The 20,368-nt window shown below is 41.6% G+C and overlaps 1 protein-coding gene across 7 annotated transcripts in view; it reads left to right on the forward strand.

Moving 5' to 3' along the window:
* LARGE1 (LARGE xylosyl- and glucuronyltransferase 1) overlaps positions 1-20,368 on the forward strand; it is a 622,955-nt gene that overhangs the window by 517,043 nt on the left and 85,544 nt on the right. For all 7 annotated transcript variants that reach the window (XM_044941379.2, XM_044941380.2, XM_044941376.2 and 4 more), the window contains 2 exons: positions 9,813-9,925; positions 11,754-11,879. In XM_044941379.2, coding sequence (XP_044797314.1) covers positions 9,813-9,925; positions 11,754-11,879 — 239 coding nt within the window. The remainder of the gene's footprint in view (positions 1-9,812; positions 9,926-11,753; positions 11,880-20,368) is intronic.

A 20,368-nucleotide genomic window follows, 5' to 3' on the forward strand; every position in this document is an offset into this window, starting at 1 on the left:
AAGAAAAGAAGTGAAAAGCAAAGGACAAAAGGAAAGATATAAGCATCTGAATGCAGAGTTCCAAAGAATAGCAAGGAGAGACAAGAAAGCCTTCCTCAGTGACCAATGCAAAGAAATAGAGGAAAACAACAGAATGGGAAAGACTAGAGATCTCTTCAAGAAAATTAGAGATACCAAGGGAACATTTCATGCAAAGATGGGCACAATTAAAGGACAGAAATGGTATGGAGCTAACAGAAGCAGAAGATATTAAGAAGAGATGGCAAAAATGCACAGAAGAACTGTACAAAAAAGATCTTCACAACCCAGATAATTACGATGATGTGATCACTGACCTAGAGCCAGACATCCTGGAATGTCAAGTCAAGTGGGCCTTAGAAAGCATTACTATGAACAAAGCTAGTGGAGTTGATGGAATTCCAGTTGAGCTATTTCAAATCCTGAAAGATGATGCCGTGTAAGTGCTGCACTCAGTATGTGAGCAAATTTGGAAAACTCAGCAGTGGCCACAGGACTGGAAAAGGTCAGTTTTCATTCCAATTCCAAAGAAAGGCAATGCCAAAGAATGCTCAAACTACTGCACAATTGCACTCATCTCACACGCTAGTAAAGTAATGCTCAAAATTCTCCAAGCCAGGCTTCAGCAATACGTGAACCGTGAACTTCCTGATGTTCAAGCTGGTTTTAGAAAAGGCAGAGGAACCAGAGATCAAATTGCCAACATCCACTGGATCATGGAAAAAGCAAGAGAGTTCCAGAAAAACATCTATTTCTGCTTTATTGACTGTGCCAAAGCCTTTGACAGTGTGGATCACAATAAACTGTGGAAAATTCTGAAAGAGATGGGAATGACCAACCTAGATAGCATATTCAAAAGCAGAGACATTACTTTGCCAACAAAGGTTCGTCTAGTCAAGGCTATGGTTTTTCCTGTGGTCATGTATGGATGTGAGAGTTGGACTGTGAAGAAGGCTGAGTGCCAAAGAATTGATGCTTTTGAACTGTGATGTTGGAGAAGACTCTTGAAAGTCCTTTGGACTGCAAGGAAATCCAACCAGTCCATTCTGAAGGAGATCAGCCCTGGGATTTCTTTAGAAGGAATGATGCTAAAGCTGAAACTCCAGTACTTTGGCCACCTCATGTGAAGAGTTGACTCATTGGAAAAGACTCTGATGCTGGGAGGGATTGGGGGCAGGAGGAGAAGGGGACGACAGAGGATGAGATGGCTGGATGGCATCACTGACTCAATGGACGTGAGTCTGAGTGAACTCCGGGAGTTGGTGATGGACAGGGAGGCCTGGCGTGCTGCGATTCATGGGGTCGCAAAGAGTCGGACACACTGAGCGACTGAACTGAACTGAACTGAAACCCTTTATGTTCTTCCTCCTATCACAGCTCTGTTCAGTGAGAAGAGATTATGGTAACATTGTATGCTCTTAAAGGACCACTCCCTATGATGTGAGATCTGAACTCACCTCTTTTTGAACCAACCTTGCTTGCCCTAAACATACCTTTCTTATTTCAGTGCCCCAAACACCTCCAGGCTCTTGAGAGCGGGGACTACTGTGTTGTTCATCTTTGTATACCTAGTGCCTAGCATGTAAAAGTCACTTGATAGACATTTATTGAATGAACGAATGAGTAAGTGAGTGAGTGAATGACCACCAGCCTTTTATAAGATTGAGCTGCTTTTTATACTTCATCCATTCACACTTTCAGAAACCCCAGCAAAGTCAGGGAACGCTTTAGGAGAAAGGATTTCCATATTCTCTCTCTCTGATAAAGAATTGTTGAGAAGGAAAACACTTAAAAAGCGAAAAGCAGAACCTTTTAATTTATATGATCAAAAGTAAGTCCTAGGTAAAATCAGCAGGGGATTTTAAATTAAGTGAATTTTAATAAATTCACTTTCCATTGGGTCATCATGCATAAGAAGAGAACTCTAGTGCTTCAAAGCAGAAGAGAGGAAAGTCAGAATTATGTGGGACATTGTCATAAACATTTCTAGGATGAGAGCCTGCATCTTCCCCAGAGGCTCCTGCGTAGACAACCAGTCCATCTCCACTTAAAGTTTTGTTTCTTTGATTGAAGCCAGCAAAGCTATAGGAAGGACTAAAGGAAGGACCAAGGGATAGACTTCCATTTTCATATATCAGCCCTTGAAGTGCAGGCAGAAAGTTGAGAAAATGCAGACAGAAGCCAGAGAGGACTCAGGCAAAGGGAAAAAGCAATATTCTACCAGTTTCCTGGGGGAGAGGTCCTGGTAAATAAATCTAGAAAGTGTCAGATGCAGTAACCACCTTTGAGATTCACCAGGCACATTGATAAAACCACCACAGTTTAACTGTATTTAACCCCCTATCTCCTAAACTTATTTAACATAGCAGACCCTGCTTCCCGTAATGTCTGTTAGCATCCTGCAGCAGGCCATGGAACATACTGTGGGAAACACTGCCTCTGGGAATAAAAGGTTTAATCTGAAATTCGTTCTCCACTGGTCGAAGGCATCAGGTAGCCACTTTGTACCTCAGTTTCTTCTTCTGATTTAAGGAAGCACGTAATTGGAATTGACCTTTAGTTAGTCTGTCCCAGCCGTATTCTTTAGCTTGGCTGAAGCGTGAAAGCAGACTGCATGGATGGAAAGAAAGAAAGAAAACAGAGGCAAAACCTCCTCATTTTTTTACTTTTTTTAAAAAAAAGTATTTATTTGACTGTGCCAGGTCTTAGTTGTAGCACAAAGGATCTTTGATCTTCGTTGCAGCATGCATTCTCAGTTGGCCAACCCTTTTCGGTCCTATGGACTATAGTCTGCCAGGCTCCTGTGTCCTTGAGATTTCCCAGATGAGAATACTGGAGTTAGTTGCCATTTCCTCCTTCAGGGGGTCTTCCCAACCCAGAGATAGAACCTGTGTCTCTTGCATCTCCTGCATTACAGGAAGATTCTTTAGCACTGAGTCACGGTGACCTTTTTAGCCGTGGTATGCAATCTTTAGCCGTGGCATGTGGGATCCAGTTCCCTGGCTAAGGATCAAACCCAGACTCCTTGGAGCATGGAGTCTTAACCAGTGAAACACCAGGAAAATCCCAGAACCTCCTCTTAAACAGCAGATTTTCTTTAATACGAGCTTGAGGTCTTCCCTTTGCTGGAAGGGTTTTAAGGGATTCTCCTGACCTGCAGGAGGTGGTACAGCACAGGCTAAGAGGTTAGTTGTGGACTCAGATACAGAAAGAAGAGAATTTCTGTGCCATGCGGGAGGGGAATTGACATGTTAGCTATAGAACAGCACACTTTTAAATTATTGGCTGCAACCCCTGGTCCCTTACACAGGTTCAGACTCCACCTACATGAGCAGCCTCAGTCACACAGGGCTCCCTGCCTCTCCTGTCTTTGTATGCTTGGTTTCCTCCAGGTTCTGACACAAGCAATCTGATTTTGGCCTGTGGTCTTCGCAGAATCCTCCAAACATTCCCTAACTGTTCCTCTAGGAGCTCCCTGGCTTGTTTTGGCTTCAGGTCACAGATTCAGCAAATTTACTATGGTCATGTACACAGACGCACACTACCACAGGGTGGTCTAGTGGAGCTCAAAAGGCCACAGGGCTAAGAGTGAGAAGAATTTGGTCACCTACCAGCTAGACAAGAGCCTTAGTTTCTTCGTCTCAAAAATGGAAATAATTCCATGAACCTAGCTGGCCCATCATAAGAGTCAGAGGTTATCTAGGTCATGCACCTTGTCTTTCGGATACAGCAGTTGCTTAATAAATGACAGGTGACACTCATCAGCTTGTCACCATTTTTATTCTGCTTCCCTCTTGCAGTTGCAGTGGTTAAAAAAAAAAAATCAGTATCTGGCTCATTTTTTTTAAAAGCGTTATATTCTGTCTCCACATTCACATCCAGCCTCCTCTCCCTGCCATATTGGCTACCAAGCTGTTACTACATATTCAGTTTGGGAAAAAGAAACATTGTCCTCTGATCCAGAGATGAAACGCCCCACCACTGGACCAGATGTTCACAGGAGAAGCCTTTGATTTTTCATTTATTTATTCATTTATTTATTTAGTGTTAGTCTCTTAAGCTCCCAGCACAGCAGCAGAAGGTAAGGCTGTGCAAGCCCCACGCATACCAGCCAGCTCCATTGGGAGGGCCTTTCAAATTCCAGGCATGCTGCCTCCGTGCAGAGCTCTGGCCTCTGGGGCCAAGGGCTCGCTCTTCGCTCCCAGACCCCAACAGCAAGAATAGAAATGGCAGATCACGTAGCAGCAAATGCCAGGCAAAGGCCAGAGTCAAGCTTTTTGGCACCTCTGTCCCCCTGACAGCAGGAAGCAGTGTCAATCTCTGTCCTGGGGCCCATATTCCAAAGCCAAAGCTGTGTTGTTTCAGCTTGAAAGGGTCCAATTGCAGGAGCCATTTTCAACATTTTTAACTAGGGTTCACTGAAAAAGCTTCCTCCCACATTGCGTGCATGCCCATTAATTTGCGTTAATTCGAGTGGGAATCAAGCAAGTTCAATGAGTGATAATTAGGTACCTTAATGAAGAAATGTATAGTTTCTGTAACTGTTATTTACAAGCTTTTATGTACCACTTCATATTTCCAGAGGCCTTCACAATCATTCATCAGGCCTCAGTACCGTAGGAGTGAGGTCAATAAGTACTGAGAGTTGTGGTTCCCTTGGAAATGTTGTTTTTCAGCTCTTGTATAATCTAGGTACAAATTCCCCACCTTTGACAAGACAGGAAGATTATCTTACAAGTACATACCCATGTGATTATATTTAACAGCCTAACAGGCTCCTTAGCTGCTTGAAGACACAATTATGTACATGATTGTAAATACTTAGAGTGTATTTTCTTTTTCTTAAATCATTAATTTTTGTGTTTTTTTTACTGCGCTGGGTCTTCACTGCTGAGCAGACTTTTCTCTAGTTGTGGCAAGTTGGATCTACTCTCTAGCTGCGATATGTGAGCTCATTGTTGAGATGGCTTCTGTTGCGGCTCTAGGGTGCGCGGGCTTCTGTAGTTGTGGCTTCCGGGCTCCAGAGCACAGGCTCTCGTGGTGCACTGGCTTAGTTGCCCTGCAGCATGTGGGATCTTTCCTGATCAGGAATCAAACTCGTGTCTCCTGCATTGGCAGGTGCATTCTTTACCACTGAGCCATCACGAAGCCCTGGAGTGTATTTTCTTTCCTTCAATCTTCTTTTTTTCATTTTCTGTGGATTGTATGCCTTGGCAACTGCTTGCAATATCCCGAAGGGAGATCCTAGTCACAAAAGTGCTTAAGTGATGAGCCCCTAAGCTGTTACTGTTCAGTAGGTCAGTCGAGTCCGACTCTTTGTGACCCTGTGGACTGCAGCACACCAGGCTTCCCTGTCCTTCACCATCTCCTGGAGTTTGCTCAAACTCATGTCCATTGAGTCAGCGATGCCATCCAACCATGTCATCCTATTCTCCTCCTGCCCCCAATCCCTCCCAGCATCAGGGTCTTTTCCAATGAGTCAGTTCTTCGCATTAGGTGGCCAAAGTATTGGAGCTTCAACTTCAGCATCAGTCCTTCCAATGAATATTCAGGACTGATTTCTTTTAGGATTGACTGGTTTGACCTCCTTGTAGTCCAAGGGACTCTCAAGAGTCTTAAGCTACCTATTGACAAAAGACTAAGAAGCAATATGGACCTGGCAATATCTCACAGTTTTTAAGTGTCCAGTGCATTCTACCTGCACAAGGGGATTTTTAGAAAGACCAAATAATTTAGGTTCATAAATAAATGAGTGCATATAGACATTTATTATCAATATTTCTCAAGTCAGCAGTATTGAGAACAGTTTCTACTGTACTCAGTAACTTTTTTAATGTCATGGAATCTTTATTTCAAGGTAGGAAATCATAAATCATGGCTTATACCAGACACTTTTAAAGTTTTAGAGCTTCAGCGTCAGTCCTTCCCATGAATATTCAGAGTAAATTTCCTATAGGATTGACTGGTTTGATCTCCTTGTCCAGAAGACTCTCGAGAGTCTTCTCCAGCACCACAGTTTGAAAGCATCATTTGGTGCTCAGCCTTGCAGCCTTCTTTATGGTCCAACTCGCATATCTGTACATGACTACTGGAAAATCCATAGCTTTCACTATACGGACTTCTGTCACCAACGTGATACCTCTGCTTTTTAATACTCGATCTAGGTTTGTCATAGCTTTTCTTCCAAAGAGCAAGTGTCTTTTAATTTCATGGCTGCAGTCACCATCCACAGTGATTTTGGAGCCCAAGAAAATAAAATATGTCACTTTTTCCACTTTTTCCCATCTATTTGCCATGAAATGATGGGACTGGATGCCATGATCTTAGTTTTTTGAATGTTGAGTTTTAAGCCAGCTTTTTCACCCTCCTCTTTAACCCTCATCAAGAAGCACTTTAGTTCCTCTTCGCTTTCTGCCATTAGGGTGGTATCATTCACATATCTGAGGTTGTTTATATTTCTCCTGGCAATCTTGATTCCCACTTGTGATTCATCCAGCCCAACATTTCACATGATGTACTCTGCATATAAGTTAAGTAAGCAGGGTGACAGTATACAGTCTTGATGTACTCCTTTCCTAATTTAGAACCAGTCAGTTGTTCCATGTCTGAGTTCTAACTGTTGCTTCTTGACCTTCATACAGATTTCTCAGGAGGCAGGACAGGTAGTCTGGTATTCCCATCTCTTTAAGAATTTTCCACAGTTTGTTGTGATCCACACAGTCAAAGGCTTTAGCATAGTCAATGGAGCTGAAGTAGGTCGTTTTCTGAAATTCTCTTGCTTTAGCTGTGATCCAACGGATGTTGGCAATTTGATCTCTGGCTCCTATGCCTTTTCTAACCCAACTTGTACATCTGGAAGTTCTCAGTTCACATACTGCTGAAGCCTAGCTTGAAGGATTTTGAGCATTACCTTGCTAGCATATGAAATGAACACAGTTGTATGGGAATTTGAACATTCTTTGGCATTGCCCTTCTTTGGGATTGGAGTAAAAACTGACCTTTCACAGTCCTGTGGCCACTGCTGAGTTTTCCAAATTTGCTGGCATATTGAGTGCAGCACTTTCACAGCATCATCTTTTGAGGTTTGAAATAGCTCAGCTGGAATTCCATCACCTCCTCTAGCTTTTTTCATAGTAATGTTTCCTAAGGCCCATTTGACTTCACATTCTAGGATGTCTGGCTCTAGGTGAGTGACCACATCATCATGGATATCCAGGTCATTAAGACTTTTTTGTATACTTTTCCTGTGTATTCTTGCCACTTTTTCTAAATCTCTTCTGTTAGGTCCATATGATTTCTGTCCTTTATTGTGCTGATCTTTGCATGAAATCTTCCCTTGGTTCTCTAATTTTCCTGAAGAGATCTCTAGTCTTTCCCATTCTGTTGTTTTCCTCTGTTTCTTTGCATTGTTTACTTATGAAGGCTTTCTTCTCTCTCGCTGTTTTCTGGAACTCTGCAGCATTCTGTTGGGTATATCTTTCCCTTTCTCCTTTGCCTTTCCCTTCTCTCCTTTTCTCAGCTATTTGTAAGACCTCCTCAGACAAGCACTTAACCTTCTTGGCATTTTTTGCAATGAATGCTCATGGTTAAAAATTTACCAGCCTACCACTAGGGGCACGCGGCAGTTTTCTGAGTTTGCAAAGGCAAGTAGCCCTGGTGGCTCAATGGTAAAGAATCAGCCTGCAATACAGAAGACATGAGAGTTCAATCCCTGGGTCAGGAAGGTCCCCTGGAGAAGGAAATGGCAACCCACTCCAGCCTGGAAAATCCCATGGACAGAGGAGCCTGACAGGCTACAGTCCATGGGGTTGAAAAAGAGTTGGACACAACTTAGCAACTAAACTACAACAACCCAGGTAGAAACCAAAAGTCAGAAAAAGAACAAGTCTTGGTCTGAGTCACAGGACTCCACAGAGGCATTGCTGGGACTCTGGTCTGTGTGGTGTCGCTGAAGAAGCTCTGGCTTTGGAGTAGGCAGATCTGACTTTGGATCTCATAGAACTGCTCTTACACAGTAAACTGTTTAAGTGTCTGACCCAGCGTCCACCCCACTCAGCCTCCCCACCTGCAAAATAAGGGTGACAATATCTAGGTTATCCGTGTGCCAAAAAAAACTAACAAAGCACCAGGGAGATGTGCAATAGGTATGATTTGCCCTTTTGACTTACAAGTTCAGATCTCTGTGTATTACCCCATTCTTGCCATAACCATATATATGTATTTTTTTAATTTCAACCCTACCCAATGGACCAAACACCTTTCACAAAATAGTAAATATACTTTTTTCTCCAAATATGTTCCACTGGAATAAGTTTTTTTAAAAAAGTCTCAGTGCTGACATTTATGTGTGATTTGGGGAATCAGTTTCTTTCCAACAATCTTAGAAATGTATGTACTAGGTATCAAGTAAGATCATTTTTCAGCCGCCCGGAGTTTTCTCCACTGACTGTTCTGCTGAGCTAAGCTTCCTGAGGAGGATTGATTTGGGAGCCTATGGGTGCCACGGTTCCATCCACCAAATTAACTGCAGTAGCCTGCAGGGGCGTCCTTTTCGCTGTTTGTGTTCTGTGCCGTGTGCGTTCTCTGCATATGCTCACCAACCAGTTAGTAGACACTCGCTCCTAAGCTATCCAGCTAAGCCAAGAATGTACTTTTCTTTTTAGACTTTTACTAATTTATTTTTACCCAAATAATACATTTAGTTGTTTTTAACATTTTTAAAAATACAAAGGTGTATAAAATGACAATTGCCCTTCCTGTGTGGTAGAGTGTGCTCTGTTCAACTCTTTGCAAACCCATGAACTGTAGCCTGCCAGGCTCCTCTGTCCATGGGATTTCCCCTGGACAAGAATACTGGAGTGGGTTGCCATCTCCTTCTCCAGGGGATCTTTCTGACCCAGGGATCAAACCCGTGTCTCCTGCACTGGCATGTAGATTCTTTACCACTGAGCCACCAGGAAATCCCTTCCCTTCCTATACAATCCCCCATTCACTCAAGTCTCTCCCATAAACCGCCCCCCACACTAAAAAGAGTGTAGGGAGGAGGAGGAAGCAACCTCTGACAACTAGTTTCTTATGAACTTGAAGGCTCTTGGGGCCCCATCTGAACACCCAGCGTCAGCACAGCCTTCACCTTAGTTTCTACCTGTGTCTAATGCATTGGGCCAAAGAAAGCTATTAAAACCAGCAATACTGCAATGAGCTCATATGGCTTGTCAGGAGGTATAAAGCAAATTGGCAAAGACATACCCATAATAAAGTCGGAGAGGATCTGCTTTGTTTCTGTAAAGATAAATGACACAGGTTGTACAAACACCATCTATCAGCTAACCCTCGGTAGGTTGTCATTTATCTGGGGAAAAACAGGAGAGAATCTGTGTTTACAGGGTGTGTTCCACGTGTCAGGTGTGCAGTGCTAGGCTCTTTTTTTCTTTTTTCTGGTGGTAAAATATACAAAACATAAAAATGCCGTTTTAACCGTCTTTAAGTGTACAGTTCAATGGCATTAGGTACATTCACAGTGTTGTACGACCATCACCACCATCTGTCTCCAGGGCGTGCTGGGCTCCTTTGCCCGTCTCACCTGGTCCCTGCAGCGGCTTCTGAAATCTGTGTTAATATCCTCCATACAGTGCGGATATTTCAGAGAGGCTATTTAACGTCTCATACCAAGTACCTGGCAGAGCCTGGGGTGAACCCAGGCATGTTCGTCTCCAAAACACATGGTCAGGCGTGCCTGGCTCGCTCTCTTATCTGTGGTTTTTTCCTCTGTTTCATCCTATACTGTTGTCCAGGGGTGATCCTGCTGCTTCTAGATAAGCTGCGGAAGATGAAGTGGGAGCAGATGTGGAGGCTGACCGCAGAGAGGGAGCTGATGGGCATGCTCTCTACGTCCTTAGCTGACCAGGTGAGTCACCAGCCTAGAAGGTACGGTTATTCCCAGCCCCCTAATGTGCTGCTTCTCAAACTTGCATGGGGCTGGGTCTACATTATTTTTCCAGCTCTTGCATGACTTCACACTTAGATAAATCTGCTTCATTCTTGCCAGCTGAAGACCACAGCCCTCTCCTTAGTTCATTCCCCTTGTTCATCCGTGTTTATCACACTTTTTCCTGCACACTGTGCATGCCAGGAACTATGTTCAGAAACAGGATTACAGGGATAAACAAAGGACAGAATCCTTGGCCTCAGAAAGTCCATAGTTTATTGATGTAGACTCTCAAGTAAGTGATAGTTTGGTGTGTTAAGAGGAGGTCACGGTCTTCACCTCAATGCAGAATGCACAGTGCCTGCCCCCTGAGATTCTGAAATGCCAAGGCATATTTCCTGGACAAGATTTCATTTGTCTTTTTGGCAAATAGAATCAAACTTTTAAAGCCACGCCTTTTGCTTAGCTCCTGTACTGTGACCCCCATCCTCAAGGGGAATGGATTTAAATAGAAGGGACAAACCTCCTTGGCTGGTGAAATCAGCTTTTAATCCAGGCAGTCTGAAAAAGTCCATGAACTCCAGCAAGCAACTAACATAAATTCCTAAAACCCCCATTTCTCATTTCTGCTGAGCCTTTGACTTTGAATCTACTAGGGTCACACATCTTGATTCTGAGATCCCCATGTTATATGTGGCCATCTCAAAATGTAAAGATATCTCTGAGTTCGCTGCATGTTATTCTTTCCTGTTCAACCAAAGAGCAAGCCCACTCTCCTTGTTTTTGTTCATCATTCAGCTGCCTGATTCATTGAATTCTTGCAGAGTTTTCTAGTATGAAGGAAAACAAGAAACTCTGTAGGGTTACTTTATTATTTTTTTTTTTAGCATTGTTATTATTCAGTATTTCCCAAGCAGCCAGAAACTAATTTCCTTTTTCATACAGGAGATACGGTATAATGAATGAGTTAAAAATTACCCAGGTAGCTGTTTTAAACCTGAGGGGAAAATTGTCCTCCATCATCATATTTCAAGTCGGGTCACAATGACTTGAGTGTGTCCCCAAAAGCTAGCAATTGCATGTCCATGTCCAGAGAGGATAGTTTATTCAGCCATCTCCTTCTGTGAAGGCCCATAATTCACCTTCCGGCTCCACTTGTCAGCAGCTAGTTAATAAGCATGGCCTGGTGGTGCAGGAGCTTGGAGAAGAGCTGGAAAGAGGGAAAGCCCCATAGAAAAGTCAGAGTTGAATTTGGAGATGGGGAGCACAGATACAGGCACCCTGGCCCATAGGAATCCCAGGCACATCCATCATCAAGTCTGCCCAGAGCCCCAGGAAATGCAGCTGAAGCAGGATGTATCATTTGTCTCAGCCCCTGAATCAGCGGAGCAACTTGTCATCAACCAGTTTCCTCTCCAGGAGGCTCAGGATGGATGACATGGGGTTCCTCTGTGAGGTAAGAAGCGGGCCAGAAAAGCGGCTTCATTTATTATATACCAGCTCGAGTAGAAAAGATGCTCTGTGTCTGCTCCCATGTCCCTTTGCTGGAAGGGGATCACTGAGACCAGCAGGACCCGTGAACATCAAGTCAGCATGGGGCATTCCCCCCAGTGTAGGGGGATCTATCCAAACAGGATTGCTTGGTTTCTAGAGATAAAAGGCACGGGAAATGCCCAGCAGGGCAAGCCAGCCTGTCCTCCAAGCAGGAGGCTCATGAGAGATTGCACAGGAGATGTCATGCCTCGAGAGCCAGCATCACAAGCTGAGCCCATTTGACTGACAGTTGTCTCTGGCTTTTATCCCCCAGGACATTTTCAACGCTGTCATCAAACAAAACCCCTTCCTCGTGTATCAGCTGCCCTGCTTCTGGAATGTGCAGCTGTCAGACCACACCCGCTCCGAGCAGTGCTACAGAGACGTGTCTGATCTAAAGGTAGGATAAGGAAAGCCCTGGTGGGCATCAGCTCACCCCCCGGGTAAAGTGAGGTGCCCAGCAGTGGCAGAGGGAACCCGGATGGGGCATGAGTGGCTCGGAGCCTGTGTGCAGTGTGGGGAAAGAGAGAAGGGTGCAGGAGAGCAGAATGAATGTGCTTTTCTTCTTTGTTTGGTTCCCCACCCGTCTTGTTTGGGCTTTCTGGAAAGCATAAGGCCTCCCAGCACAAGAACCAGCTTGTGTGGTTATGCTTCCTGCCACCTGCTGCTGGCTGTTTGGGTTCATGTCAGCTCCCCAAATCCAATCATTTAATTCAAACAAAGCATTTAGGGAGGGTCTACTCTGTAGATGTTATACAGCCAGATGCTGTAGATATGGATATGAACAATTTATTTTCTACTTTCAAATCAGTCTTGGCAGAGAGGAACAGAGAAACAAGTAAAGAAATAAATGTTAAAAAAAAAAACTGACAGATGCTATGATAGCTATCCATGAGGTGAGCTGTTGAATAGTTATATGGATAGCTAGGGCTTCCCTGGTAGCTCAGATGGTAAAGAGTCTGCCGGCAATGCAGGAGACCCAGGTTCGATCCCAGAGTCAGGAACATCCCCTGAAGAAGGGTCTTGGAGAAGGAAATGACAACCCACTACAGTATTCTTGCCTGGGAAATCCCATGGGCAGAGGGACCTGGTGGGCTATACCCTATGGGGTTGCAAAGAGGCGGTCATGATTGAGCAACTAACACACATATATGGATAGCTATTTATGATAGCATAAATTTCTCATTCAATCCCAGGGAGAAGGAACAGTGACAGAAAAGCCTTCACTGTAGTGTCTCCAAACACACCCAGTAGGGCCTAGCATTAGATAAAGAAGAAGGGATGTATCAATTACCTACTGCCATAGATAATGCTGCATAACAAGCTGTTCTAATAAGGGCTTAAATCATTGATTTAATCATCAATTAAATCATTAATTGTAGACAATTTAGTTGATCAGTCTAAAAGTTGGCTGGATGATTGTCTGACAGTGGCTTAGCCAAATGTCTGTGGTCAGCTTCAGACCAGAAGTTTGGCGGCTAGCGCAACTTTCTTCTCTAGTACCTACTGTGTTCCATCACCTGGCCAGTCTAGCTTGTTCCCACAGCAAAGCAGAGGTAGAAAAGGAAGCCCTCGGGCACATAAGGAAACCTGAATCCTTTTTGCTGGCATCCTATGTACCAAAGGAACTGTGGGACTGAGCCCAGAGTTAAGCGGTGTGTCAGAATTCCTTGCTGTGGAACATATACACAATGGAGTATTACTCAGCCATTAAAAAGAATACATTTGAATCAGTTCTAATGAGGTGGATGAAACTGGAGCCTTTTATACAGAGTGAAGTAAGCCAGAAAGAAAAACACCAATACAGTATACTAACGCATATATATGGAATTTAGAAAGATGGTAACAATAACCCTGTATGCGAGACAGCAAAAGAGACCCAGATGTATAGAACAGTCTTTTGGACTCCGTGGGAGAGGGAAAGGGTGGGATGATTTGGGAGAATGGCATTGAAACATGTATAATATCATATGTGAAACAAATCACCAGTCCAGGTTTGATGCAGGATACAGGATGCTCGGGGCTGGTTTACTGGGATGACCCAGAGGGATGGTATGGGGAGGGAGGTGGGAGGAGGCTTCAGGATGGGGAACACGTGTATACCCGTGGTGGATTCATGCTGATGTATGGCAAAACCAATACAATATTATAAAGTAATTAGCCTCTAATTAAAATAAATACATTTATATATTAAAAAAAGAATTCCTTACCTATCATTGTGAAAGAATGAAAGAGTGAAGAGCTGATTTCAGCTATTAAATGACTGCTTAACGATTTAACCTAGGCCTGTCTGACACCAAGTGTGTTTGCCCTCTGGCTGTAACAAAGAGGAACAAGATACGTGTATCCATAGAGAGTTTATTTCATTAAAAATTTATACCCATCACCCAGGTGACAATGTGGTAACAATAATTGCAAGTTACCAAAGGAAAAGGGGACCAAACCTTACTTTTCTAATAAGTCAGCCTTTTCTTACTGACTTTTGGCCCGTGTCTACATTTTATGTGTAGTCCATGTCTGCATCGTGTGCATGTTATGTCTTATTTATGGTCACAATATACATGGAATTTTATACTTTTCCATTACATCGCCATAACTGATACCTTAGTTGTTTCCAAATTTTCGCAAATATAAATATGTTAAAATCAACAGCTCAAAGTTCATACCTTCTCAGGAGTAAGATCACAGAGTCAAAAAGAAAGAACTGTTTTTTTAAACACAGTTGAAGTTCATTGCAAAATATTTAAAACAGAAGTACTTGCATTATTCATTCTTTCAATCAGCATTTATGCAATTCGTTCAATAGGCCATGTACTTCATAGACATAAGGAAAACAGATGAAATGCACATTTTCTAAGAAAATCATGAACAAAAAGTTCAAAGGGGAGGAAAGTAAAAACAGCCTTATAAAGAACACCTAAATATGCTGCATAAAATTTTTTTAATGTTTTGAAGGCATAGTTGATCAGTTCATATGGTAAATGAAGTAAGCAGAGTCCAGAAAACAATGATAACGTGTAACTCCAGACTGATAAAAAGCAGCTACATGTGCTACTTGCTGGGTATTTGCTGATTCTTGGTGGCTGGGAGCCTGGTGTCAAGGTAGATAACTGTATAATTATTTGTTCAAACAAGGGAATGCTATCATGAGTTGCATGGAATAATAGTTGTCTTTCACCATCTCCCAGAGTTTGCTGAAACTTATGTCCATTGAGTCGATGATGCCATCCAACCATCTCATCCTCTGTTGCCCCTTCTTCCTTGCCCTCAATCTCTCCCAGCACCAGGGTCTTTTCTAATGAGTCGGCTCTTTGCATCACGTGGCCAAAGTATTGGAGCTTTAGCTTCAGAATCAGTCCTTCCAGTGAATATTCAGAACTGATTTCCTTTAGGATTGACTGGTTCGATCTCCTGGCTGGAGATCCCTTGGACTCTCAAGAGTCTTCTCCAGCACTGCAGTTTGAAAGCATCAATTCTTCAGCACTCAGCCTTCCTTATGATCCAATTCTCACATCCATACATGACTATTGGAAAACCATAGCTTTGACTATACGGATCTTTGTGGGCAGTGATGTCTCTGCTTTTTAATATGTTACCTAGGTTTGTCATAGCTTTTCTTCCAAGGAGCAAGCGTCTTTTAATTTCATGGTTGCAATCACCATCTGCAGTGATTTTGAAGCTCAAGATAATAAAGTCTGTGACTGTTTCCATTGTTTCCCCATCTATTTGCCATGAAGTGATTGGACTGGATGCCATACTCTTAGTTTTCTGAATGTTGAGTTTTAAGCCAACTTTTTCACTGTCCTCTTTCACTTTCATCAAGAGGCTCTTTGGTTCCTCTTCACTTTCTGGTATCCTCTGCATATCTGAGGTTATTAATATTTTTCCTGACAGTTGACTCCAGCTTGTGATTCATCCAGCCCAGCATTTGCATGATGTAGTCTGCATATGAGTTAAATAAGCAGGGTAACTATACACAGCCTTGCCATACTCCTTTCCCAATTTTGTTGTTCTGTGTCCAGTTCTAACTGTTGCTTCTTGAACTGCATACAGGTTTCTTAGGAGGCTGGTAAGGTGGTTTGGTATTCCCATCTCTTTAAGAATTTTTCACAGTTTGTTGTGATCCACACAGTCAAAGGCTTTAGTGTAGTCAGTGAAGCAGAAGTAGACGTTTTTTCCAGAATTCCCTTGCTTTCCCTTGTATGATATAAGAAATTAAAAAAAATAATAATATTGAAAGTAGGTTAGAAGAACAAGAGGTTACCAAAGATGAATAGGCCTATTTAGACCAACTAGAACTTTTAGAAGTGAAAAATATAAATATTGACATTATAAATTAAATGCATATGTTAAGCAGTAGATTAGTGCCAGCTGAAGAGAGATTTATGAACAGGAAGAAATATCTGAGGAAATTACCCAACACAGCGCACTGGGAAAAAAAGATAGAAGAACAGAGGGAAGATAAGATACTGGGATGTGTCTAATTAGATTATAGGAAAGAAATAAAGAGAAAAATTGGAAGTGAGGCACCACTGGATGGGATGGTGACTAGGAATTTTTCAACTGTTAAATTGTGTCCATATGTTTTCTTAACAGTTTAAAGAGAAAGGATTGTGTTTGCAAAACAGTTTAAATAAAGAGAAAGCCATGTTTAGACTTACAACAGTGAAATTTCACCAAGGTAAAGAAAAGTGGTTTTAACAATAGCCAGAGTGAAAAGACAGATTCTCTACACAGCAGTTCCATGTGGGATGAGAGTTCCAACAGCAATGGATGTCCGAAAAGAGTAAAAAGAATACCTTCGACGTGCTGAGAGACAATAACAACAGATTGTATACCCATGAAAACAATCTTTCAAGCATGAGAGAGGAATATCCAGATGAGTAAAAACGAAGAGGATTTACCATCAACATACATATGCAAAGCAACTTCCAAAGGGTATGTTTTGGAGTCTGTTGGAAAATGGTTCCACATTCAAGAAGGAATGTTGAACAAGCAAGTTAGAAATGTATCAGAACTCTAAATAGAGTTTCTAAATGATAGCAATAATAGTAATAATAATGCTATGGCATGTTGGTTTAAAAACATTATACCTAAATTATCAGAAAATGACAGTGTGTAATCAGGAGGGAAATGATGAGAATTAAAGTACTCTGAAATTATTGCTTTGTTGAAGAGGGTATGGGATAAGTTAGACCTGTATGTGTGAGCTTCCCTGGTGGCTCAGATGGTAAGGAATCTGCCTGCAGTGCAGGATACCTCGGTTTGATCCCTGGGTCAGGAAGACTACCTGGAAAAGGAAATGGCTACCCACCCCAGTATTCTTGACTGGAGAATCCCATGGACAGAGGAGCCTGGCAGACTGCAGTCCACGGGGTTGCAGAATTGGACACGACTGAGCGACTAGCACTTTCACTTCACACTTTGCACTTAGCACTAGCCTATGCATGCTAACATTTCGAGATTAAGCTCTCATAGAATTGAAAAAGGAGGTGAGATGGTAAGGAATAAGAAAAACCAAACAACCAAACAAAACACCTCAATTATCTAAAAGAAAAATTAGATTGCAAGGAAAAAAAAAATAAGTGAAAGTAAAACTAGGGAGAAGTAGAAAACAAAAAATCAAGATGATATAAATAAGTCCAGATATATTGATAATCAAATAAACTAATTTTGCCAGTAAGAAGATAGGTTGTCATATTGAATAGGAAACAATATCCAACATATGCCATTTACAAAAGATATGCCTAATACAAAACAACTCATTAAGTTTGACAGTAAAAATTTTGGAAAGACTATCAAGCAGAAATTATCCCAAAGGAAACTAGGTAACTATCTTGACATCAGACAAAACATTGGTAGGTACAGAGATTGTCACAACATAAAAACATAAAGTACATCAAGAAGATATAAGAATTCTAAACTTGTGTGCCTGTCATGCTGTAGCATATCTGTATGCAAACCTGAATAGAACTCCAGAGAGAAACTGACAAGTCTGCTATCATAGTAGAATATTTTAACATACCCTTTTCAAATTGAAAGATCAGACATGAAAAAATGACATATATTCTTCTCCAACTTACATAGGACATTTATTAAAGAGTAACCACATATTAGACCATAAAACAAATCTCAGCACATTTCAAAGAATCATACTAAATCATACGTTCTAAACAGAAATCATAATTGAAACTGAAAAGTACTTAGAACTGAATGAAAATAAAAAATAGTACATGCCAAAACCAGTGGAATTAAATAGACATACAGGGAAACTTATAGCCTTAAATGCTTATAATAAAAGAAAAGCCTGAAAATTAAGCCAAGTATACAACTTAAGATGATATATGGAAAATATTAGGATAAACTCCAAGTTAAAAAAGGACCAGAAATTGATCAACAAAATCTTCAACAAATTCAAAGTTGGTTCTTTGAAAGACACCAATAAAATAGACAAAGCCATGGCAGGATTCATTGAGGAAAAACTAGAGAACTCACCAATAAATCAATCAGTAGGCACACATGCAATTTCATTAATTCATTCATTCTCCAAATGTTTTTGAGCCCAGTGAATCTTCTGAGTTTTAGGAATACAACAAAGATTAAAGCATACAAAAGTCTCGCACTTATGGGGCTTTCAGTCTAGGAGATAAAGCAGAGTTATAGTGGATAATATGAGAATACTGTGAACAAAATTATGTCAATAAATTTGAAAATTGTGAAAGGAACATATTCCTAGAAATGTATAATTTACTAAAACTGACTTAAGGAAAAATAAAAAGTCTGGATTATTTTTTAGTCATTAAGCTTCCTTACAAAGATAGTAGCAGCCCTAGATAGTGAAAAGAAGTGTTCTACCAATTTTTTAATCAAAAGATATTTCCAGTTTTAAGTCAACTTTTCCAGGGAATAGGAAAAGAGGACACTTTTTAATTCATCCAGTGAGGCCAGGCTATCCTTGATACCAAAACCAGTCAAGGAGATTACAAAAAAAGGAAAATTGCAGGCCTATCTCATTCATGAATATTGATGTAAAAATCTTAAGCAAAATATTAGCAGACTATATCCAGCCATGTATAAAACAGATCATACATCATGGCCAAGTTGGGTTTATTCCAGGAAATCCAAAAGTGATCTAACACTGAAAAAATTCACAGCAGTCATTTAGCATGTTAATAGGTTAAAGGAGAAACACTGTCTGGTTATCTAAATAGATGCAGGAAAATTATTTGATAAAATTAAATATTTGTTTGTGACAAAACCTCTTATGAATTGTATCTACTGAAAACCTACAGCAAGCTTTTGCTAAAGAGCTGTGCTAAAAAATGAAAAGAAAACAATAGGAAGCCCAGAAACACCCACACGTTTATGAAAATTTGATATATGACATTATATGAGACAGATATATGAGATGGCACTGCTGGCCATTGGAGAGAAGGTGTAATCTTCCATAAATGGTGTTGAGACACTTGATTATGTATGAGAATCAAGAAAAAATGAAAATCGGTCCCTGTCTCACACCATACACAGAACTTATTCTGATAAAGGCCAGAGGGCTTCCCTGGCAGTCCAGTGGTTAAGATTCCACGCTTTCACTGCAGGGGGCACAGGTTCAATCCCTGGCCAGGAGACTAAGATCCCACATGCCAAATAGCACAAACAAACAAATAAAAAGTGAAAGGCCAAATTAAACATTTATTTTTAAAAAACTAGGAAACTAGCCTATAACCTTAGAATAGGAAAGAATTTACTCAGTAAGACACCAAAAGTGATAGTTGCTCAGTTGTGTCCAGCTCTCTGCGACCCCATAAACTGTAGCCTGCCAAGGCTCCTCTTGCCATGGAAGTCTCCAGGCAAGAGAATATTTTAGCACTATCCACTGGAGTGAGTAGCCTTTCCCTTCTCCAGGGGATCTTCCCAATCCAGAGATCAAATCCAGATCTCCTGCATTGCAGGCAGATTCCTTACCGTCTGAGCCACCAAGAAAGCCCAAGACACCAGAAGCATATATATCAAAATGAAAACATCAGTGAGTTCAACCACATTGAAATTAATAACTCATCAAGTGGTATCAAAAAGAGAAAACAAATAGTTGCAACATGTAGCACTAACAGTTCAATTCAGTTGCTCAGTCGTGTCCGACTCTTTGCAACGGAGCATGCCAGGCCTCCCTGTCCATCACCAACTTCTGGAGTTCACTCAAACTCACGTCCATTGATTCGGTGACACCATCCAGCCATCTCATCCTCTGTCGTCCCTTTCTCCTCCTGCCCCGAATCCCTCCCAGCATCAGAGTCCTTTCCAATGAGTCAACTCTTCGCATGAGGTAGCCAAAGTACTGGAGCTTCAGCTTTAGCATCATTCCCTCCAAAGAAATCCCAGAGTTGATCTCCTTTAGAATGGACTGGGTGGACCTCCTTGCAGTCCAAGGGACTCTCAGGAGTCTTCTCCAACACCACAGTTTAAAAGCATCAATTCTTCAGTGCTCAGCCTTCTTCACAGTCCAACTCTCACATCCATACATGACCACTGGAAAAAACCATAGCCTTGACTAGACAGACCTTTGTTGGCAAAGTAATGTCTCCGCTTTTGAATATGCTATCTAGGTTGGTCATAACTTTTCTTCCAAGGAGTAAGCGTCTTTTAATTTCATGGCTGCAGTCACCATCTGCAGTGATTTTGAAACCCAAAAAAAATAAAGTCTGACACTGTTTCCACTGTTTCCCCATCTTTTTCCCATGAAGTGGTGGGACCAGATGCCATGATCTTCATTTTCTGAATGTTGAGTTTTAAGACAACTTTTTCACTCTCCACTTTCACTTTCATCAAGAGGCTTTTGAGTTCCTCTTCACTTTCTGCCATAAGGGTGGTGTCATCTGCATATCTGAGGTT

This window comes from Bubalus bubalis, chromosome 4 (assembly GCF_019923935.1).
Source record: "Bubalus bubalis isolate 160015118507 breed Murrah chromosome 4, NDDB_SH_1, whole genome shotgun sequence".
In the NCBI taxonomy this organism is placed as follows: Eukaryota; Metazoa; Chordata; class Mammalia; order Artiodactyla; family Bovidae; genus Bubalus; species Bubalus bubalis.